General features: G+C 54.5%; 1 protein-coding gene across 1 annotated transcript in view; it reads right to left on the bottom strand.

Moving 5' to 3' along the window:
• LOC144732784 (protein Wnt-2b-like) overlaps positions 1-21,838 on the bottom strand; it is a 60,540-nt gene extending 38,702 nt beyond the window's left edge. Inside the window, exons 1-2 of the mRNA XM_078614373.1 lie at positions 21,733-21,838; positions 10,606-10,826 (exon numbers count right to left, since the gene is read on the bottom strand). Of these exons, the coding sequence (XP_078470499.1) occupies positions 10,606-10,826; positions 21,733-21,830 (319 nt within the window). The 5' untranslated portion in view covers positions 21,831-21,838. The remainder of the gene's footprint in view (positions 1-10,605; positions 10,827-21,732) is intronic.
• Positions 21,839-22,487: the final 649 nt, after the last annotated feature.

Genomic DNA, 22,487 nt, shown 5'->3' with positions numbered 1-22,487 from the left:
AATGTCACTTTGCATCGCAAACTTGCTGTGCACGACCCTTGATTTGTTCACATCAACCTTGACCGCGAAATGCGAATTCTGTTCGTCTCCAGGGAATTTGCAAGCAATTCTACTCAGGGTGCTAGGTTTTTTCGGTAAAGTCACGTAGGTAAAAAGAAATAATAAAAATAATATAAATAATAATAGAAATAAAATTATAAATCACGACGTTTCGGAGGCAACACAAGTCTCCGCCATCAGGTGGGACGGTCACAGCTAGATTTACTCTATCGGGTGCTTTTTTGTCTGCTTCATCAGAGTGGCTGCCGCACGGACGCACTGACCCCTGCCACACGAACGTGGAACGTTGTTGCCGTGAGCGGCTTCCTTGCGCCCCGTGCGCGGAACGACGCGGCTTCAAGCCAGCATCGCCCCTCGGCCGGCAAGGCGCATGGCACGTCTGCAATGTGCGAGGCAGGTTGATGGGGGTCATGGGGCCCGGGCCGACGTGACGCAGGTGAGGACCTGAAGCCGAGTGATTGGTCAATGAGTCACGGGCGAGGAGCGTGAAGCTTGTGTTGCCTCCGAAACGTCGTGATTTTTATTTTATTTTAATTTTATTTTACGTTTATTAATTTAATTTTAAAAAATTTTACCTACGTGACTTTACCGAAAAAACCTAAGAATATGAATCCTTGCAGTCACGAAAGCTTCAAATCTAGAATTAAGAGCATGGAGGAGCTCGCCCCGTATTCAAATTCCTGCGTTCGCAATCGCAGCTGACCTGCGGCTGACCCAGTTAACCTGCCCGGGGAGTTCACTCACTGCCTGCCCCGAGTCTGGTCAAAGTCTCTCAACCGCGCTGGTGTAGAAATATCGCGTTCAGACATCGTCGCACGGCCCGTGTCCGCTGGTCTCCCGCGCGAGGGTTAAGATAACCGGTCGCAACGCCGGTCTACGATCGCCAAACAAAACGGCGGCGCCAACGAAGCGACCCAACCAAGGCCGCCGAGCGGCCGAAGACGATTAGCGCAGCAGGTGACGTGGGGGGTGCAGAATAAGTTCGACGCACGGACATGCGCAGAAAGAACCCGGGCGTTGATCGGCAACGGTTCGTCTTCTCTCTCCGGCAACGCCACACGAGCGAAAGACGCTCGCACGGTCACCGCGGCCGATGCCGTCGATGCCACGACGCGCCGCATCACCGGGGGGCCGTTGCAAACTCGCCACCGATTTTCCGGCGGTGGTTTTACGGAACGATCTACGAAAGTCGGGGAAAACCTCGCCTCCCTGCCGGGGGGGGGGGGGGGCGAGGAGATGTCACAGCACTTCTTTAGCACCGTCGGAGGAGCCACGACTTCGGGCTCGCCAGGCGACGGCGGTTACAGCCAGTGGAATAAACTCCACCCGTTTACGCGTGCGTGGGATACAGCGTTGCCCCCTCGCGCGCGTGAGATACAGCGTTGCCCCCTCGCGCGCGTGGGTTTCCTCTGCTCACGCCCGTTTCCGCCCACGCGTACATAAACACTCGTACGAGGCTGTAAGAGAGGGATAGTCCGTAGTTTATTTATTTGGCGCAGAGGGTCTCATGGTTGTTATTTTCTTAATGTTTACGCTTGCTCGCCCACGAAAGCCTCGCCCAGTCTGAAGTCTCCCCTTTGTCGGGAGGGTGCTGCCGGAGTTTGGCGCAGCGGGTAAACTTTGGACGTCGGCAAGATTTGCGAACCGACGGCCCCAGCCCTCGCCGCCGGCGACGGCGTCACGGGAATCTTCGACGTCCACCGCATTTGGCGCGTGGTGCAATCGCAAAAGGAGGGGGATTTGTACGTCGTCGATTTATTTAATTTATTTTTCATTCCACGACATTGGAATGTTGTACGATGTTTTAGCTGCGGTGGTGTGGGGGGGGGGAGGTGGGGAGGAGATCAGAGAAACTGGAGGAGACCAACCCATGCAGAACAGGAGGCGAATATTAAAAACTCCACGCGGAAAGGCATCCCTGGTTGGGGATTGAACCCGGGTTCTTGTCGCTGCGAGGCACGAGCATCGCCATTCTGCCACGCTGCCGGAGAAGATCGAATCGAACTTGCGGCATCCCCACATAGCCCGATGCCAGCATACAAACGCGCATTAATCACGAGGCATTGGCAACATTGGAGAGCGATGAATGGAGACCCATTCGGGCGAGATTGAAGATACAGCGGAGAGATATTTTCCGATAAGATGGAAGAAAGAGAGCGGACAGGTGGACTCAGAATGGGGTATAAGCCGGAGAGATGACAGATGCATTCGGGAGGGATGTGAGAGAGACAGGCACGAAGTATATACACAGAAGAGATGGACGAGCGATGAGAGATGCAAAGATATAACAGCAATGTGTTTACAGCAGCACCTACCGAGGGTGCTATTGGTTTCACCCCCCCCCAACCGCCCCCCCCCCCTCTCCCTTCCCACACATCACGTGACTGCGGAAGCCACGCCACGCTGCCACTCGGCACCTGGGGTTCGAGTGGTGCTGGAGGGGGCCGAGCCGTGACGCAGAGAGGCTCGCTGAGCCCTGCGCTCGACCCGATCATGGGCCGCCGTTCGTCCCGCGGGCCGCACGCACGCACGCACGCACGCACCGTACGCACGCACGCACGCACCGTACGGTGAACTTCTTTCGCACCGCACGTGGCCAACCGTGCTACTCGGAGGTGCCGTGCGGTCGCGCTCGCCTCTCTCTTGAAGGTGACGCTGCCCCCAACGGCCGTAAATAATAACGAGAGTTCAAAAAAACAAAGACGGCGCGTAAAATCCGGCGGCAGAATTGCGCTCACTTCCGACGTTCGAAGCGAGGACCGGCGCCCGCTCAAAGGGATGGCGGCGCCCCCCCGGTCGACCGCCCCCCCCATCTCCCCCTCACCGATGATCCGCGGATCGAACAATTCAACCAGGGGTCAATCGCTTGGTACAACGGTCCTCCGCTGGCCTGAGCGTGATGAATGAACGAAGGAAGCCGGGGAGGGACACGCCGAGAAGGAGGGAGTCCCGCTCGCTGCACCGGGGCTCTGACCCCCGTGCACGGTGTAAAATGACGAGCCGCCATTGTTGTACCACGTGGGTGGTGGAAACCGGCGCGCCCGCATTGGGTTGCCAGGGCGGCACAGCGGGGTACAACACTTGTCGCGAGGCGAGGGGGCAATGCTATACCCCCCCACCCCCCCGTACAGATGGAAACGGACGGCGATTAGTCCACACTTGGCTGTACGGCTCCTCCTGGGCGGCTACGGGAAGATCCGTGCGGTGATCCACCAACTCTCGCTGCTGCCTCGACGGTGCCGGGTTACGGGCAGCCGCGTGCAGCAGCGTAGCCACCACAGACGTCGCCTGGCGAATTTCAACAAACTTTCTTTTTTTACTTTGCTCGGTAAGACCCACTTGAGCTACGTAGCTCAGTGGGGCTTACCGAGCGATAGCTAAACAAAGTGGGCTCATCGTCACGTGGGAATTTATGGCAGTCGAATGCTCTAAGCGCGTGAAGTCACTTCTAAATGGGGAGAGAAAAAGCGGAGGACCCGGAGATAAATCCACGCGACCACGGGGAGAGAGAGAGAGACACGCAAACTACAAATATACAGCAGGCGTCAGGGTTTGAGATCGAACCCACGTATCCTATGTACCAGGCGAGGTAGTTAACATCTCCTAGCCACCGTGATGATGATGATGAGAGAGAGAGACACGCAAACTCCAAATATACAGCAGGCGTCAGGGTTTGAGATCGAACCCACGTCTTCTATGTGCCAGGCGAGGTAGTTAACATCTCCTAGCCACCATAATGATGATGATGAGAGAGAGATACGCAAACTCAAAATACACAGCAGCAGGCGTCAGGGTCGGGATCGAACCCACGACCTCCTGTATACCAGGCGAGGTAGTTAACATCTCACCAGGGCGTCTCTCCCTCTGCTCCACCGCCGCTCTGAACGCGTTGCTTGCAAGCGCCCAAGTTAGCCAAGGACACGCACGCTCGCCAATCAAAGAGGCTGTACAGAGGAATCGCAGTGCGATGGTTGCGAGTTCAATACCTGCTTTGGGTGGTGGTGCAGAGTTTGACGAATCTCATTGAACCTCCGCTGATCGATAAAATCGAGAGTGGTTATAGTGTAGATAGGCCCAGCCCCGCCATAAGAACGTGGAATGTCCACCACTGTCTCGGACCGTCAAGAGGAGATGAGCAACTGCGCTAGATGCACGTTTCAGCAGAAAATCACTTTGATATATTTTTTTTTAAATCCACCCACCGTGGCAACCAAATCCTTCACCCACGCAAACGCCCCGCTTGTTTGGGGCTCCGCGGACGACAGATTTCAAGCGCGGAAATAAAAATATCAACGCCAAGCGGCAACGCAAACACGGGAGCTTGGCGCACAAACAACACGTACGGATTTAGTTTGGCTATGTCAGGCACCCCCAAGTCTCAGCAGTGGCAAACATGCCATCCAATGCCAGTTGTGCTGGAAACATGCCCAATCAAGGGTAGTCGCGCCCAGTTCGCTTGGTGTGGAGCCTCAGATGCCAGCAGTTACACGCGCACAGGCACATATGCACGCAAAGACAAAGATCCCCCCCCCGATAGCCTTAGCAGGCTGCTGGGGCAAGTGCTGTTCGCGAATAGCACCTATGAAGGCCGGCACGGCACAAGAAGGGTGTGGGTTGGCCAACGCCACGCCCGGCCGCCTTTGTCTCTCCAGTGCTGATGCGGACAAACGGCACCAGCTCATTGAAAGGCTGAGTCGAGCTCGGGCAGGCCCAGGCCCGTTTCATCGATTCGCCAGTGATGTTAAACACTGGTGTTAGCCTTTGTCGTGCAAGATCGGAGAGATGACCGGCGGAGATAGACGTCGTCCGGACGAGACGCACGAGGCTACTGCAGAGGAGGGGGAGATTGCGGGGCGATGCGGACGAGATCGAAGTTGCCACTGCACCCAGCCGCCGTGGCAGCGCCGAAAACACCAAAACTCAAAACCATTTTTTGTAATGTTAGCAGGTGAGGTCCCGGCAGAGCTGTATAGGCCTAATCAACGCGTAGGCTTTCGCGACCAATATTATTCCTAATAAAGGTTTTTGGGTCAGATCGCGTAAGTATACATTCAGAGCCGGCCCAGCCACTAAGCGACCCTTGCAATTGCAAAGGGCCCCGTGGCCAGCAGAGGGCCCCCTAGAGTCACTGCTAGCGAGTGGGTGAAAAAAATCATACATCAAAGGGGCCTCCAACCAAATTTTGCTTAGGGCCCCCAAAGGTCTAGGGCCGGCTCTGTATACATTTGTCGAAACCCTCCACCACCCGACATCAGCCAATTAGTAAGAGATTCGTCGCGTAAACAAAGCGCCGATTAGTTACTACTTCAGCCCACCGGCGTGTCGGAGAGTAAATCCACAACGTCTACAATCTGAGTGCCGAGACGTTTCGCCGATATTCACATCCAGCGTCATCGGGCGATTTGCCAGAACAGTGAAGCGATCCACAACGGCGCCCGCCATACGCCAGTAAGTAGCGGTGACGTCACCACGGCGCTTGTGCCAGGCCAAGTGCACTTTGACGCTGCGTGAAGTGTGGAAGGTTCGCTGTTGACAGGTCACGGGACAGACTCAGGTACCATGGGTTGACTGACTGAGATGACCGAGATGACTGGCTGATGCATCACCTGTGCTCCCCACTGTGCCAACTCGATGTATTTTAGCCACCCGACGCTCCACTCGTTGTTGTGAGCGTCGCTCCTCCGCCCTCCGTTGTTGTTGGAGGGCGACTGCCTCCAACTGCCCAGCAGCGTCCTTCACGAGCCTCCTCCACAGAGGCCGATCTTGACACCACTGGTACCAGTCATCGGCAAGTCCACCCAGCTCCACATCCTCCCGTACCGCATCACTCCATCTCTTCTCCAGCCCGTGCCGTGCCCATTTAGCCCCCTCTATCCGACTAATCAAAAGCTGCTTGGCCATGCAGTGGCTGGGCGTGCGGGCTACATGACCCAGCCAACGCAGCCTTGCCTGCCGGAGGAGCTCACCGATGGGAATGTGTCCAGATCTTTCAAGGATTTGTGAGCTCCTCACACAATCCAGCCTGGTTAAACCCAGGATGGATCGTAGGCCGGCCAGCCTGAATGTTTATAACCGGTGCAGATGTTCCATTGTGGGACTCCACGTTTCACAAACATAGAGAAGGGAGGGCATGGCCGTGGCCGAGAAGACCCGAAGCTTCGTGTGGAGCGACAGACCGGGTAGCTTCCACACAGCAGCATTACGCAGCCGATGAAAAGATAATGCCGCCCGACTAAATCGGAGTGGGACCTCTGCTGTCAAACCGGAGCTGGTAAGAGGAGCTCACACACTTTAAAAAACAAAGACACAGACAAAGATCCTGTATAGTCTTAACAGACTGTTGGGGCAAGTTCTGTCAGCGAGCACCTCTGAAGGCCAGCACGGCACACTAGGGGGTGGGTGGCCAACACCATGCCCGGCCGCCTTTTTCTCCCCAGTGGCGATGTTTACACACCGCGCCAGATACTCATTTGAGGCTGAGTCGACCTAGGGGATGCCCAGGACCGGTTCAGATAATCGTCACTGGTGGTGCTGGTGGCCGTGAGCGGGAATCGAACTCGGATCGCCGGGTTCGTAGCGCAGCGTAGCGCTAACCGCTGCGCCACCACTCCCTCCCCACGTCACACACGCGTGGGGGGGTGGTGGCGAGGGGGGGTTGCAAGGGGGGGGGGCGTGGGGGGGTGGTGACGAGGGGGGGGGGTTGCGAGGGGGGGGGGTGTGGGGGGGTGGTGGCGAGGGGGGGGGGGGTGGTGGTGAGAAGGGGATTGCAAGGGGGGCGGCGTGGCGGGGTGGTGGCGAGGGGGGGTTGCAAGGGGGGGGGGGCGTGGGGGGGTGGTGGCGAGGGGGGGGGGGCGTGGGGGGGGTGGTGACGAGGGGGGGGGGTTGCAAGGGGGGGGCGTGGGGGGGGTGGTGGCGAGGGGGGGGGGTCAGGTTCAGAGGTCACACCGACGGTGTCGGAGCTCGCTCGTCAAATCGTTTCGAGTGAAGGACCGCGCGTGACGGTGCTTGGAGAAGTTGCCGACTGCTGCGTGTGGCAGGTGACGGAACGTCGTCTCGTTTAATTGGTTCTTTCGGTAAAGTCACGTAGAAGGGAAATAATAAAATAATCAATAAAAATACATAATAAAATACAATTCTCACGATGTTTCGGCCACAACGCAAGCAGCCTTTGTCAAGGCACTCTCCTCCTCTAACCCAGCTTAAATATACGCTGCCAGGCTTGGTGGTGCTCATTCGGACGCTGTCTTTCCGACAGCCCTGTTCTTCACCTGAGGACGGCTGCTTGCGTTGTGGCCGAAACGTCGTGAGAATTGTATTTTATTATGTTTTATTTGTATTATTTTATTATTTCCCTTCTACGTGACTTTACCGAAAGAACCAAGAAGATGAATCCCTGCAGTCACGAAAGCTTTAAATCGAAATTTAAAGTCATTTCGTTTGTCAAGGCGTCCAGGCTGGAGGGGGGACAAAGACAAAGATCCCCCGTATAGCCGAAACAGACTGTCGGGGCAAGTGCTGTTAGCGAGCACCTATGAAGGCCGGAACAATACACGAGGGGGTGGGTGGCAGGCAACCACCTCCCCAGTGGCGATGTTGACGCACCGCACCGGGTACTCATTTCAGGCTGAGTCGACCTAGGGGAGGCCCACGGTTCAGATAATCGTCACTGGTGTTGGCCGTGAGCGGGAATCGAACCCGGGTCGCTGGGTTCATAGCGCAGCGTAGCGCAGCGTAGCGCGCTAACCGCTGCACCACCGCTCCCCACGGAGGGGGGACAACAACAACAACCGCCATTCGCCACTAAGTGGCGGTGACGTCACCACGACGCTTGTGCCAGGCCATGTGCACCTTGAGGCCACACGCACACACGCGTGCATAGCAAAGCACGTGCCGACACGTGGAAACAACGAATATGAAATCGACGCGAACTTGCACGCAGCGCGTGACGTGCGAATGCATCCGCACGTTCGTACGTGTGACGGTGGTGACGGTGGTGACGGTGGTGACGGTGGGGGCGGTGGTGACGGAGGGGACGGTGGGGACGGTGGTGACGGTGGTGACGGTGGGGGCGGTGGTGACGGAGGGGACGGTGGGGACGGTGGTGACGGTGGTGACGGTGGTGACGGAGGGGACGGTGGTGACGGTGGTGACGGTGGGGATGGTGGTTCGGTTCATGGGTCACGAGCGAACGGGATGTAACTTTCACCTGAAAGCTCTCAGACACCGACGTTTTCCAACACATCGGCATGTTGCATAGTTGGGTCTCGCCTTGACTATTGTAACTCCGTCCTAGTCCGGACCTCCACTGGCAACCTAAAGAAACTTCAAAGACTACAAAACAACCTGGCACGCGTCGTCATTGCCCACACTCATCCCCGTCTCGACTCACTCGCTTGTCTCCGTGCTCTCAACTGGCTCCCCATCGCCAGTAGGGTCACATACAAGACCGCCTGCCTCTGCCACGATGCCTTCATATCCGCCTGCCCGCCGTACCTTTCTTCATTATTACCAACTTGCAGCTCGGCACACGGCAGATGCCTGCGCAGCGCGACTCACAACCTCCTCTTGATACCAAGATCCAGGATGGTCATCACGTCTATGCGCCGCTTCTCGGTGGCAGCCCCAACAGTCTGGAGCGCCATCACCCCTCTGCACATTCGCAGCATCACCTCAATCGCCTCCTTCAAGAGACACTTAAAAACTCACCTCTATAACCACGTGCTTTCGAACGACTCTGAGCTCGGCTCCGCGCCTCTGAGTTGCGGCCGTTACGTCCGCAAATTTGCGCGCGTTACAAATTGCATTATTATTTATTATTATTATTGTTACAATTAATGAACGCGTCGCGGGCGCTTCGTTCGTAAGTGCGTGCGGGATGTTCGTTAGTTCGGACGTGAGTATGTCGGGGAAGTGTCTTGGACTGCAGGGCAGTCTGTGCCCGGTCATTGCAGAGTGACGTTGACATCGCCGTGACCGCAGAGGGGACAAACGGCCACTGCGCATCGTGACCCTCCGACAACGCCATCCCTGGAGTTGGCGCAACAGCAGAACCAGCCTCGTGCGTGCGCACACACGGTCACGTAACGCACGCGTGTGTCTGCATGGCACGCGCACCACGTGTCTGACGCGTCGCTACGCTGGGATCGAACGCGTTCCTCGTACGATCAGCCCATTTCCGGCGTCGTTTCGACGTGTCACCATCACCGAGCGCGCACTGGATGAACGTTTTGCCATGAACGCAAATCGCTCGTCAAAACGTAATTCGACACCGAATATTCCAATGCAGGGTTCTGCTGAAAACAGGCTTCACAACGACCCTCCATTAATCAGTGAGGCAATCATCACCATCGTCATGGGGAGGAGCATTCACACAATCGCCTTCTTGGTTGGCGTGAGTTGAGCGCCTAACGGCAACCACTTCTAGTCAACGTTTTTATCGGCATCATCCATGATCAATCCACTGCTGTATGCACGTACGTTGAACCTCTTCCGCACCGTACGTAGCGAATCGTGCGAATCGGAGGGGGTGGAAGGACAACAAACTAAACACAAAAAGCAGTTTTCAAGAAACGAGTTTTCAATCTCGATGTAAAAGTGCATCATAGCTCCCAGCGGCTTCCGAATATCGGTAGGAAGAGCGTTCCAGACGGCCGCCGGTGAACTCATCACCCCTCGCCCACCCCCTCGTCGCCCCTCCCCCCTCCACACCCCCTCTCCTCCCCCATCTCCCGCCACCTCGCCCCCCAACCCCTCTCCTCCCGTCTCTCCTCCCTCCTCTCCCACCCTCTCTCGAACCCACGACCTCCTGTACACCAGGCGAGGTGGTTAACATCTCCTAGCCACCGTGATGATGATGAGAGAGAGACACCGCAAACTCCAAATATACAGCAGCAGGCATCGTCAGGGTCGGGATTGAACCCACGACCTCCTGTATACCAGGCGAGGGAGTTAACATCTCCTAGCCACCGTGATGATGATGAGAGAGAGACACCGCAAACTCCAAATACACAGCAGCAGGCATCGTCAGGGTCGGGATTGAACCCACGACCTCCTGTACACCAGGCGAGGTAGTTAACATCTCCTAGCCACCGTGATGATGATGAGAGAGAGACACCACAAACTCCAAATATACAGCAGCAGGCATCGTCAGGGTTGGGATTGAACCCACGACCGCCTGTATACCAGGCGAGGGAGTTAACATCTCCTAGCCACCGTGATGATGATGAGAGACACCACAAACTCCAAATATACAGCAGGCGTCAGGGTCGGGATTGAACCCACGACCTCCTGTACACCAGGCGAGGGAGTTTACATCTCCTAGCCACCGTGATGATGATGAGAGAGAGAGACACCGCAAACTCCAACTATACAGCAAGCATCGTCAGGGTCGGGATCGAACCCACGACCGCCTGCACACCAGGCGAGGTAGTTAACATCTCATAGCCACCGCGGCGTACCCATCGCACAGCCACCCCGGTTCCGTTCCTCCACAGGGGTAGCCCCCCCCCCTGCCTCCACCCTCCCCTCTCCCCAGGAGGTACTCACTGCGCTGCATGGCCCTGCCGAACACGGAGTGGTCTCGCTCCAGCGTGCTGCAGTTCCAGCGGTGGTGCCGGAACTGGTGCTGGCACTCGCGGATCCAGTCGAGGGCCCCCTCGGCCAGGCTACGCATCACGTCTGGCTGCTTCTGGCAGATCTGCCGCTGCTTGCCCACGAGGCCCGGGATGTTGTCGCAGATGACGCGGGCGCCCAGAGCACCGATGAACCTGCGACGCGGGAGGGGGAAGGGGGGGACAGAGTGAGAGTGGGAGAGAGTGGGAGAATGAGAGAGTGAGTGGATGTGTGTGTGTGGATGTGTGTGTGTGTGGATGTGTGTGTGTGTGGATGTGTGTGTGTGTGGATGTGTGTGTGTGTGGATGTGTGTGTGTGGATGTGTGTGTGTGTGGATGTGTGTGTGGATGTGTTTTGTGGATGTGTGTGTGTGGATGTGTGTGTGTGTGGATGTGTGTGTGTGTGGATGTGTTTTGTGGATGTGTGTGTGGATGTGTGTGTATGTGTGTGGATGTGTGTGTGTGGATGTGTGTGGATGTGTGTGTGTGGGTGTGTATGTGTGTGTGGATGTGTGTGTGTGTGGATGTGTGTGTGGATGTGTGTGTGTGTGGATGTGTTTTGTGGATGTGTGTGTGTGGATGTGTGTGTATGTGTGTGGATGTGTGTGTGTGGATGTGTGTGGATGTGTGTGTGTGGGTGTGTATGTGTGTGTGGGTGTGGGTGTGTGTGTGTGTGGATGTGTGTGTGGATGTGTGTGTGTGTGGATGTGTGTGTGTGTGTGAATGTGTGTGTGTGGATGTATGTACACTCGCTCCCACAACACGCGCTCCTTCCGAGAGAGAGAGAGCAACACGTGACAGTGTTTCTCCGTCAGGATCAAGTGGAGGAGTCGCACGTGGAGTCGGGGGACGTCTTTGTCAGCGCGGTCGCGTGCCGTGTTGAGAACCACGTCACCTCAAACACGTGCCCAGTGTCACCCCCCCACCACCACCTCCACACAAACAAAGATCTCCCGTGTAGCCTTAACAGACTGTTGGGGCAAGTGCTGTTTGCGAGTAGCAGCTATGAAGGCCGGAGCGGCACACGAGGGGGTGGGTGGCCAGCACCACGCCCGACCGCCTTTGTCTCCCGAGTGGCGATGTTTACACACCGCGCCAGGTACTCATTTGAGGCTGAGTCGACCTAGCGGAGGCCCAGGACCGGTTCAGATAATCGTCACTGGTTTTGTCCGTGAGCGGGAAAAGAACTCGGGTCGCCGGGTTCGTAGCGCAGCGAGATAACCACTACACCACCGCTCCCCACTACCGCTCCCCAAAGACAAACACACACACACCCACACACACACCCACAGACACACCCACAGACACAGCCACAGACACACACACACCCACACACACACCCACAGACACAGTCACAGACACACACACACCCACAGACACACCCACAGACACACACACACCCACAGACACACCCACAGACACACACACACCCACAGACACACCCACAGACACACACACACCCACAGACACACCCACAGACACACACACAGACACACACACACCCACAAATCACACGCACCCACAGACACACACGCACCCACACACCCACAGACACACACACACCCACAGACACACACACACCCACACACACACTCACAGACACACACGCACTCACAAGTCACATACACCCACAGAAACACACACCCACAGACACACACAGACACACACCCACAGACACCCACAGACACATAAACACACACACCCACAGACACACACCCACAGACACACAGACACACACAGACACACACCCACACACACACCACGCACACATCACGCACACAGCACACACACATCACACACACAGCACACCCACAGACACACACAGCACAGCACACAACACAGCACACACACACACACAGCACACACACAGCACACACACATCACACAGACACACACCCACAGACACCCACAGACACATAAACACACACACCCACAGACACACACCCACAGACACACAGACACACACAGACACACACCCACACACACACCACGCACACATCACGCACACAGCACACACACATCACACACACAGCACACCCACAGACACACACAGCACAGCACACAACACAGCACACACACACAGCACAGCACACAACACAGCACACACACAGCACACACACATCAGCCGCCGTTGCGCGATCGAGCGTGGGCACGAGGGAGGGACGCGGGAGGGACGCTCCCCGCTCCGTCTCTCACGGGAGGTGCTCTCAGGTTGGGAGCGAGCGCGCGTTTGGAGATGAAAACAAAATCGTCAGAGGCTCCGGCGAGCTCTCGTCGGAGAAAATCGTCGCGAAACTCGTCACGTGGTCACCGGGAGACGCACACACCGCCGATGCTGCTGCTGATACTGCTGCTGATACCGATACTGCTGCTGATACTGCTGCTGATACTACTGCTGCTGATACTGCTGCTGATACTACTGCTGCTGATACTGCTGCTACTGCTGCTACTGCTGCTGATACTACTGCTGCTGATACTGCTGCTGATACTGCTGCTGATACTGCTGCTACTGCTGCTGATACTACTGCTGCTGATACTGCTGCTGATACTACTGCTGCTGATACTGCTGCTGATACTGCTGCTGCTACTGCTGCTGATGCCGATACTGCTGTCACTGCTGCTGCTGCCGATACTGCTGCCGATACTGCTGCCACAGCTGCTGCTGATACTTCTGCTGATACTGCTGCTGATACTGCTACTGCTGATACTGCTGCTGCTACTACTGCTGATGCCGATACTGCTGCTGCTGATACTACTGCTGTTGATACTGCTGCCGATACTGCTGCTGATGCCGATACTGCTGATTCTGCTGCCGCTGCTACTGCTGCTGCTGCATATACTGCTGCCACTGCTGTTGCCGATACTGCTGCTGCTGCTAACGTTGTGAACTTTGATGTAAAGCCTTCGAGTGATGATCTGGTGGATATCTGTGCCGCCTGTAAAATCCGCTGCTGTTCGAGCCCCAGATCGTCCCCACGCCTCTGGCAACGCCGACCAGCAAACACCGCGGCGAACGCGCCCTGCGTTGTTGTTGTTGTTGGTTGTTGTTGGTTGTTGTTGTTGGTGGTTGTTGTTGTTGGTTGTTGTTGTTGGTTGTTGTTGGTTGTTGTTGTTAGTTGTTGTTGGTTGTTGTTGTTGGTGGTTGTTGTTGTTGGTTGTTGTTGTTGTTGGTTGTTGTTGGTTGTTGTTGGTTGTTGTTGGTTGTTGTTGTTGGTTGTTGTTGTTGGTTGTTGTTGGTGGTTGTTGTTGTTGGTTGTTGTTGTTGGTTGTTGGTTGTTGTTGGTTGTTGTTGTTGGTGGTTGTTGTTGTTGTTGTTGGTTGTTGTTGGTTGTTGTTGTTGGTGGTTGTTGTTGGTTGTTGGTGGTTGTTGTTGGTTGTTGTTGGTTGTTGTTGGTTGTTGTTGTTGGTTGTTGTTGTTGGTTGTTGTTGTTGGTTGTTGTTGTTGTTGGTTGTTGTTGGTTGTTGTTGGTTGTTGTTGGTTGTTGTTGTTGGTTGTTGTTGTTGGTTGTTGTTGGTGGTTGTTGTTGTTGGTTGTTGTTGGTTGTTGTTGGTTGTTGTTGGTTGTTGTTGTTGGTGGTTGTTGTTGTTGGTTGTTGTTGTTGGTTGTTGGTTGTTGTTGGTTGTTGTTGTTGGTGGTTGTTGTTGTTGTTGTTGGTTGTTGTTGGTTGTTGTTGTTGGTGGTTGTTGTTGGTTGTTGTTGGTTGTTGTTGGTTGTTGTTGTTGGTTGTTGTTGTTGGTTGTTGTTGTTGGTTGTTGTTGTTGTTGGTTGTTGTTGGTTGTTGTTGGTTGTTGTTGGTTGTTGTTGTTGGTTGTTGTTGGTGGTTGTTGTTGTTGGTTGTTGTTGGTTGTTGTTGGTTGTTGTTGGTTGTTGTTGTTGGTGGTTGTTGTTGTTGGTTGTTGTTGTTGGTTGTTGTTGGTTGTTGTTGTTAGTTGTTGTTGGTTGTTGTTGTTGTTGGTTGTTGTTGTTGGTTGTTGTTGTTGTTGGTTGTTGTTGGTTGTTGTTGGTTGTTGTTGTTGGTGGTTGTTGTTGTTGGTTGTTGTTGTTGGTTGTTGTTGGTTGTTGTTGTTAGTTGTTGTTGGTGGTTGTTGTTGTTGGTTGTTGGTTGTTGTTGGTTATTGTTGTTGGTTGTTGTTGTTGGTTGTTGTTGGTTGTTGTTGGTTGTTGTTGGTGGTTGTTGTTGTTGGTTGTTGTTGTTGGTTGTTGTTGTTGTTGGTTGTTGTTGGTTGTTGTTGTTGTTGGTTGTTGTTGGTTGTTGTTGGTGGTTGTTGTTGTTGGTTGTTGTTGGTTGTTGTTAGTTGTTGTTGGTTGTTGTTGTTGGTGGTTGTTGTTGTTGGTTGTTGTTGTTGGTTGTTGTTGGTTGTTGTTGGTTGTTGTTGTTGGTTGTTGTTGGATTTTCTGTTTGCACATATTCACTTTAAGATGTTTTTGTTCATGTTTTTGTTTTGTGTTTGTTGCGGTTGCACCCGATTCAAGAGCCGAATGGCTCACAGGGCTCTACCTAATAAATGAACTTTGAACTTTGTTTGTTGTTGTTTGTTGTTGTTGGTTGTTGTTGGTTGTTGTTGTTGTTTGTTGTTGTTGCGCATCCAACTCAAACAAAAACTGCTCCGTCCCTTGTAACTGCGGCAGTACGGAGCGCACGCGAGCCGATGTTGCTTTCGTGTAACCGTCGCCCTAAAACAAACGCTGTCGGTACGGTCGGCTACGTACGGCGCGAAAGAAGTCCGGCAAACGTGGCAATCGACTCGCTCTGCGCAAGCCACGTGTGACCGTGGAGGCGGCAGCGAGGGGGTTGGTGGATCACACAACGACTTCGCCTTACGCGACTCTGGCTTTTAATGGACACAAAAAAAATGGGATACGCACACTGCGACTTGATAGCAAATGTAACGTGAATCTTTTTTTTCTTTCAGACGCTGTCTTTCCGAAAGACCTGTTCTTCACCCGAGGACGGCTGCTTGCGTTGTGGCCGAAACGTCGTGAGAATTTTATTGTTTTATTTGTATTATTTAATTTTTTCCCTTCTACGTGACTTTACCGAAAGAACCAAGAAGATGAATCCCTGCAGTCACGAAAGCTTTAAATCGAAATTTTATTATTTATTATTTTATCATTTCCCTTCTACGCGACTTTACCAAAAGAACCAAGAAGGTAACCGTGAATCGCTTCAAAAAGTCAAAGCGTCACCTTTATTGCGGCGTTGATGCCTAATTCTCATCAACGTTAACGTGTTTATTGTTCCGATTTAAAGCTTTCGTGACCGCAGGGATTCATCTTCTTGGTTCTTTCGGTAAAGTCACGTAGAATGGAAATAATAAAATAATAAAAATAAAACATAATAAAATAATTCTCACGACGTTTCGGCCACAACGCAAGCAGCCGTCCTCAGGTGAAGAACAGGTCTGTCGAGATCTGTCGAGGTCTGTCGAGAAGACAGAGAGTCTGAATCGAAACGTCGTGAGAATTATTTAATTATGTTTTCTTTTTATTATTGTATTATTTCCATTCTACGTGACTTTACCGAAAGAACCAAGAAGGTGTTTATTGTTGTTGTTATTGTTGTTGTGAAGCACCCTGTCTGTACACAAACACACACCACGTGTTCGTGGACGGCGTCACGCCGACGCCAACGCGCGCGACGGGGACGACTTCTCGTCGCTCCGATTCATCCGCAGATGCCTCGACGCCTCCGTGAGGTGCGACTGACCTGGCCTGACCCCCCACCCCCCCCCCCACCGCTGTGAGTACCTCTGCGTTCTAGATTTGAAGCTTTCGTGACTGCAAGGATTCATACTCTTAGTTCTTTCGGTAAAGTCACGTAGGTAAAATTTTATAAAAAATAAAACAATAAAAATCACGACGTTTCGGAGGCAACACAAGCTTCCGTCTTCAGGTGAAACCGTCACAGCAAACCCTTATATAGTGGTTAAGGGGGAGGATTAATTTCTTATCGCGGCATCTCTTGAGGAAGGTCAGCGTCTCGAGAAGCTGTGACTTCTTGTCTCGTTGTCTGTTAAAAATTCTAACAGAGAGGTGGAATTCCTCCTCGTGGAGGCTATTCACCTGAAGACGGAAGCTTGTGTTGCCTACGAAACGTGGTGATTTTTATTGTTTTATTTTTATTAATTTTACCTACGTGACTTTACCGAAAGAACTAAGAGTATACCTCTGCGTTGCACGCTCGGGGTGTCCCCGTGTCGGCAAGCGGCACGGCAACACTCGGGGATTTGATTTTTTTTTTGGTGCGATTTTGAAATTTGCGACGAAAAAAAAACCAAGGATCCCAAAAGCCCAATGCCCAAGCGTCGTACTCGTCGTCTTCACCGCGACTGGATGGGACGTCCTGGGTAGCGGGGGGGGGGTGTTGGGGAACGCCGTGGGCTGGCAGGGATCATCGCAGGCCGGCGCGAGTGGGGAGCAGGGAGTGAAAGTCGCTTGCGAGACAACCAGCCCCCCTCTGCCAATGCTGTGTGCGTGCTGTGTGTGTGCGTGCTGTGTGTGTGTGTGCTGTGTGTGTGTGTGCTGTGTGTGCTGTGTGTGTGCTGTGTGTGCTGTGTGTGCTGTGTGTGTGCTGTGTGTGTGCTGTGTGTGTGCTGTGTGTGTGCTGTGTGTGTGTGCTGTGTGTGTGCTGTGTGTGTGTGCTGTGTGCGTGCTGTGTGCGTGCTGTGTGTGCTGTGTGCGTGCTGTGTGTGCGTGCTGTGTGTGCTGTGTGCGTGCTGTGTGCGTGCTGTGTGTGCTGTGTGTGCTGTGTGTGTGCTGTGTGTGTGCTGTGTGTGTGTGCTGTGTGTGTGCTGTGTGTGTGTGTGCTGTGTGCGTGCTGTGTGTGTGCTGTGTGTGCTGTGTGCGTGCTGTGTGTGCGTGCTGTGTGTGCTGTGTGCGTGCTGTGTGCGTGCTGTGTGCGTGCTGTGTGTGCTGTGTGTGCTGTGTGTGTGCTGTGTGTGTGCTGTGTGTGTGCTGTGTGTGTGTGCTGTGTGTGTGCTGTGTGTGTGCTGTGTGTGTGTGTGTGCTGTGTGCGTGCTGTGTGTGCGTGTGTGTGCTGTGTGTGTGCTGTGTGCGTGCTGTGTGTGTGTGTGCTGTGTGCGTGCTGTGTGTGTGCTGTGTGTGCTGTGTGTGTGCTGTGTGTGTGATGTGTGTGCTGTGTGTGTGCTGACACACAGACACACACATACACACAGACACACACACGCAGTACACACACACACAGTACACACACACAGTACACACACACACAGACACACACACAGACACACACACACAGTACACACACACACAGACACACACACACGCAGACACACACACACGCAGACACATACACACAGACACACACATACACACAGACACACACACAGACACACACGCAGACACACACACACACACAGACACACACACACGCAGACACACACACACGCAGACACATACACACAGACACACACATACACACAGACACACACACGCAGTACACACACAATTTGGTCCCACGTCCGCAACCCGCGTGGAGTCGAAGCACAAAACTCGGTCACGTGCCGCGAGTGCGCGCGGCACGTGACCGAGCGAGGGAGGCCCGCGCGTGACGTTACACGCAGACCCCCCTGGGGGTCCCCTGGGGGTCCACACCCCCCCTCCCCCCCCTGGGGGTCCACACCCCCCCTCCCCCCCTGGGGGTCCACACCCCCCCTCCCCCCCCCTGGGGGTCCACCCCCCCCCCCTGGGGTCCACCCCCCCCCCGTGGGTCCACACCGCACCCCCCCCCGTGGGTGCGAGATGCCCTCTATGGGGGGTGTGCGAGACACGGCCAAATTATTTTAAAACGTCAATCATCGAAACGCAAACGAAGCACGGCACGTAAGTAACAACTTACGTTGTTTCGTCAGCCCCTAATGTGTCTATTGACATTGTTGTTGTTTTTATTATTATTGAGAACCGAATGGGTGCAAGGCTGCGGTCAAGGTTTAAGAGCCGCTGGCTGCAACAACAATGAATGTCCACACGACCACCACGACCACGATGATGATGATGGGCCCCTCCGTTGAGATGTCGTGTGTGGCCAGGACGCTTCTGACAAAGACGCTCTTAGCTCGGCTGGATCTTATCTGGTAACATTAATAAAACAAAAGTTAGTTTCAACGGACGTCTTTTTAGTGATCTGCTGACCTTCCCTCTACTTTGCACTCCTATCGGTGTCACTTTCTGACCCTCGCCCATGGCCAACCCGACTGGCACATCCAGTGGGAATACAAAGCGCTTCACAGCTCGTCGGATTTCGCCGTGGCGAGAGGTCGGTATAGAGCAGACGAGCGGACGTGGCCTGCCGGGCTACGGATCTCTTGTCTCTGGCTCGCTGACCCCGCAACGTACCCGCAACGTACTCACAACGTACCCGCAACGTACCCATAACGTACCCGCAACGTACCCACAATGTACCCGCAACGTACTCGCAACGTACCCGCAACGTACCCGCAACGTGCCGTCAAAAAACTAAAACAAGAAGAACACGCTCCTGCTGTTTTGACACCCAAAAAAAACGTAATAAATCTGCTTGGAGGAGGGAATGCGACCTGTTGTTATTGGTTTAGAAAGTGCGGAGCATCGTCAGAGTCACTGCTTCGTGTCAGCTACGAGTCGCTGACCGTGGGCACGCCGCGGTGGCTATGAGATGTTAGTTACCTCGCCTGGTGTACAGGAGGTCGTGGGTTCGATTCCGACCCTGCGTGTCTCTCTCTCTCATCATCATCACGGTGGCTAGGAGATGTTAACTACCTCGCCTGGTGTACAGGAGGTCGTGGGGTCGATCCCGACCCTGCGTGTCTCTCTCTCTCTCATCATCATCACGGTGGCTAGGAGATGTTAACTACCTCGCCTGGTGTACAGGAGGTCGTGCGGTCAATCCCGACGCTGATGCCTGCTGCATATTTAGAGTTTGCGTGTCTCTCCCTCATCACCATCATCACGATGGCTAGGAGATGTTAACTACCTCGCCTGGTGTATAGGAGGTCGTGGGGTCGATCCCGACCCTGACGATGCCTGCTGTATATTTGGAGTTTGCGTGTCTCTTTCGCATCATCATCACGGTGGCTAGGAGATGTTAACTACCTCGCTTGGTGTACAGGAGGCCGTGGGTTCGATCCCGACCCTGCGTGTCTCTCTCTCCCCGTGCTCGCGTGGATTTTCCTCCGGGTCCTCCGCTTTTCCCCCCTCCACGTTTCGAATCAACCTCACCCCGCGTTGCGAGCATTTGACCGACTGCTGTAAACCTCTCACACGACGAAGGCCACTTCGTCTGGGGTGCAATCATTCGTGATGGCCATCCAGGTCGCTTCCGATAAAGAACCCTACAGCTCAGTGGGCCTTACCTGGTTAAGTTTTAAAACATATAAATCATCGTCTTCTTGGTTCTTTCGGTAAAGTCACGTAGAATGGAAATAATAAAATAAAACATAATAGAATAATTATAAAATAATATTTATTTTATTATTTCCATTCTACGTGACTTTACCGAAAGAACCAAGAAGATGAATCCCTGCAGTCACGAAAGCTTTAAATCGAAATATAAATCATCGCTTTAGTTTCAACGTGCTCGCTTTGCATCTTCCACGTTGAACGCGTCAGCTGCTGCTACCGCCACCACCACGACCGCCGTGGATCCTCGCTGGAAACGAGGCTCATCCAGGCGTCTACCCCCCCCATCATCATCCAACCTCATCATCATCGTCATCCAACCTCATCATGACTCTCGTCACCTCCTCTCCTTCCTGCCCGCCCGCTCGCCCTAGACGGGTATCCAACTTCGTCGCGAACGCGCAAGATGCTAGGTTGAGCAAAAAAGCCGCCAACGTTTAACAACAACAACAACAACAACACGCGTCTACCGCTGCTGTGGAACCTCGGTTGTTGTTGTTGTCGCCGTCCTTGTTGCTACTTTGCAAGCGACTTGTGACGCGATGACGACAACTCGCTCGCGGATCCCATCCGCACCGCGCCTCGTGCGCGCTTCTATTTGACATTTTACTCCGATGGAGATCTCGGCTCCCCTAATGGTTGTCATCACGCAAATGCTGCTTTTGGAGGGGGGGGGGGTCGCTAAAACGTCGTACAATTTCTGAAAGTGAACGGTGCTCAAGCGTCCGACGTTGTACACCTATAGCCTTGGGGCCCCGCCATGAGAATGTGGAAATTCCACGATTGTCTTCGAAGGACCGCCAAGGAATCCAACACAACGTAGAGTCACTGCGCCATGTGTCACTGCGCCATGTGCTCTAGCGGAGCTAGGGGGGGGGGGGGGTTGAGTGGCGGGGGTCACGTGTGGCGCAGAGTGGACTGACGGAGTGGGCATCAGCAGCAGCAGTATCATCAGCATCAGTATCAGCAGCATTATCAGCAGCATCAGCAGCAGCATCAGCAATATCATCGTCATCACCAACTGTCTTTAGCAGCAGGAGTGTCATCGTCACCAGCAGCAGCAGTATCATTATCAGCAGCAGTATCATCAGCAGCAGCATAAGCAGCAGTATCAGCAGCAGTATAATCAGCATCAGTATCAGCAGCAGTATCATCAGCAGCATTAGCAGCAGTATCAGCAGCAGCAGCAGCATTAGCAGCAGTATCATCAGCAGCAGTATCAGCAGCAGTATCATCAGCATCAGTATCAGCAGCAGTATCATCAGCAGTATCAGCAGCATTATCATAAGCATCAGTATCAGCAGCAGTATCATCAGCAGCAGGAGTGTCATCGTCACCAGCAGCAGCAGTATCATTATTAGCAGCAGCGATATCATCAGCAGCATCAGCAGCAGCAGTATCAGCAGCATCAGCAGCAGGAGTGTCATCGTCACCACCAGCAGCAGTATCATTATCAGCAGCAGCGTCATCATCATCAGCAGCGGTATCATCAGCATCATCAGCAGCAGTATCATCATCAGCAGTATCATCATCAGCAGCAGCAGTATCATCATCAGCAGCGGTATCATCATCATCAGCAGCAGCATGATCATGATCATCATCAGCATGATCATCCTCATCATCAGCATGATCATCACCATCATCCGCAGTGTCACGTGCACGTACCACCAGGACGCGTGAGCAGGCGGCGTGAGCAGCAGCAGCGTGAGCAGCAGCAGCGCCAGGCGCAGTGGCGACCCCGCGGGGACACTGCGCGCCTCCATCCTCCTGCTGCTGCTGCTGCTGGGCGGCGCGTGGTGCTGGTGGTGGTGGTGGGGGGCCAGGGGTGGTGGTGGGGGGGGGCCGGTGGTGGTGGTGCGGGGCTGGTGGTGGTGGGGGGCTGGTGGTGGGGGGGGGGGCCGGTGGTGGTGGTGGTGGTGGGGGGCTGGTGGTGGTGGTGGGCCGGTGGTGGTGGTGGGGGGCCGGTGGTGGTGGTGGTGGTGGGGGGCCGGGGGTGGTGGTGGGGTGGTGGTGGTGGTGGGGCGGTGGTGGTGGTGGGGGGGCCGGTGGTGGTGGTGGGGGGCTGGTGGTGGTGGTGGAGGGCTGGTGGTGGGCCGGTGGTGGTGGTGGGGGGGCCGGTGGTTGAGGTGGTGGGGGGCCGGTGGTGATGGTGGGCTGGTGGTGGTGGTGGTGGGGGGCCGGAGATGGTGGTGGTGGTGGGGGCCCCTCACAGTTTGTCCACGCACGGCTCCATGGAGCAGCAGCAGCAGCAGGAGCAGCAGCAGCAGGAGGAGGCGTCGTGGCCCCAGCAGCAGCAGCTCGCGCTCTCCGCGCTCTTCGTGCGCAGTGGCCGCCGCATTAATCCGAGGAGCGCGGCAGCAAAAAAAACTCCCTTTGAAGTCGCAAACTTCAGAGAGCCATCGAGAGAGAGAGACACGGGT

Source organism: Lampetra planeri, chromosome 44 (assembly GCF_965212315.1).
Source record: "Lampetra planeri chromosome 44, kcLamPlan1.2.h2, whole genome shotgun sequence".
NCBI lineage: Eukaryota > Metazoa > Chordata > Hyperoartia > Petromyzontiformes > Petromyzontidae > Lampetra > Lampetra planeri.
Note: the sequence above shows the minus strand (reverse complement) of the source record. Positions and strands in the feature narration are given on the sequence as shown.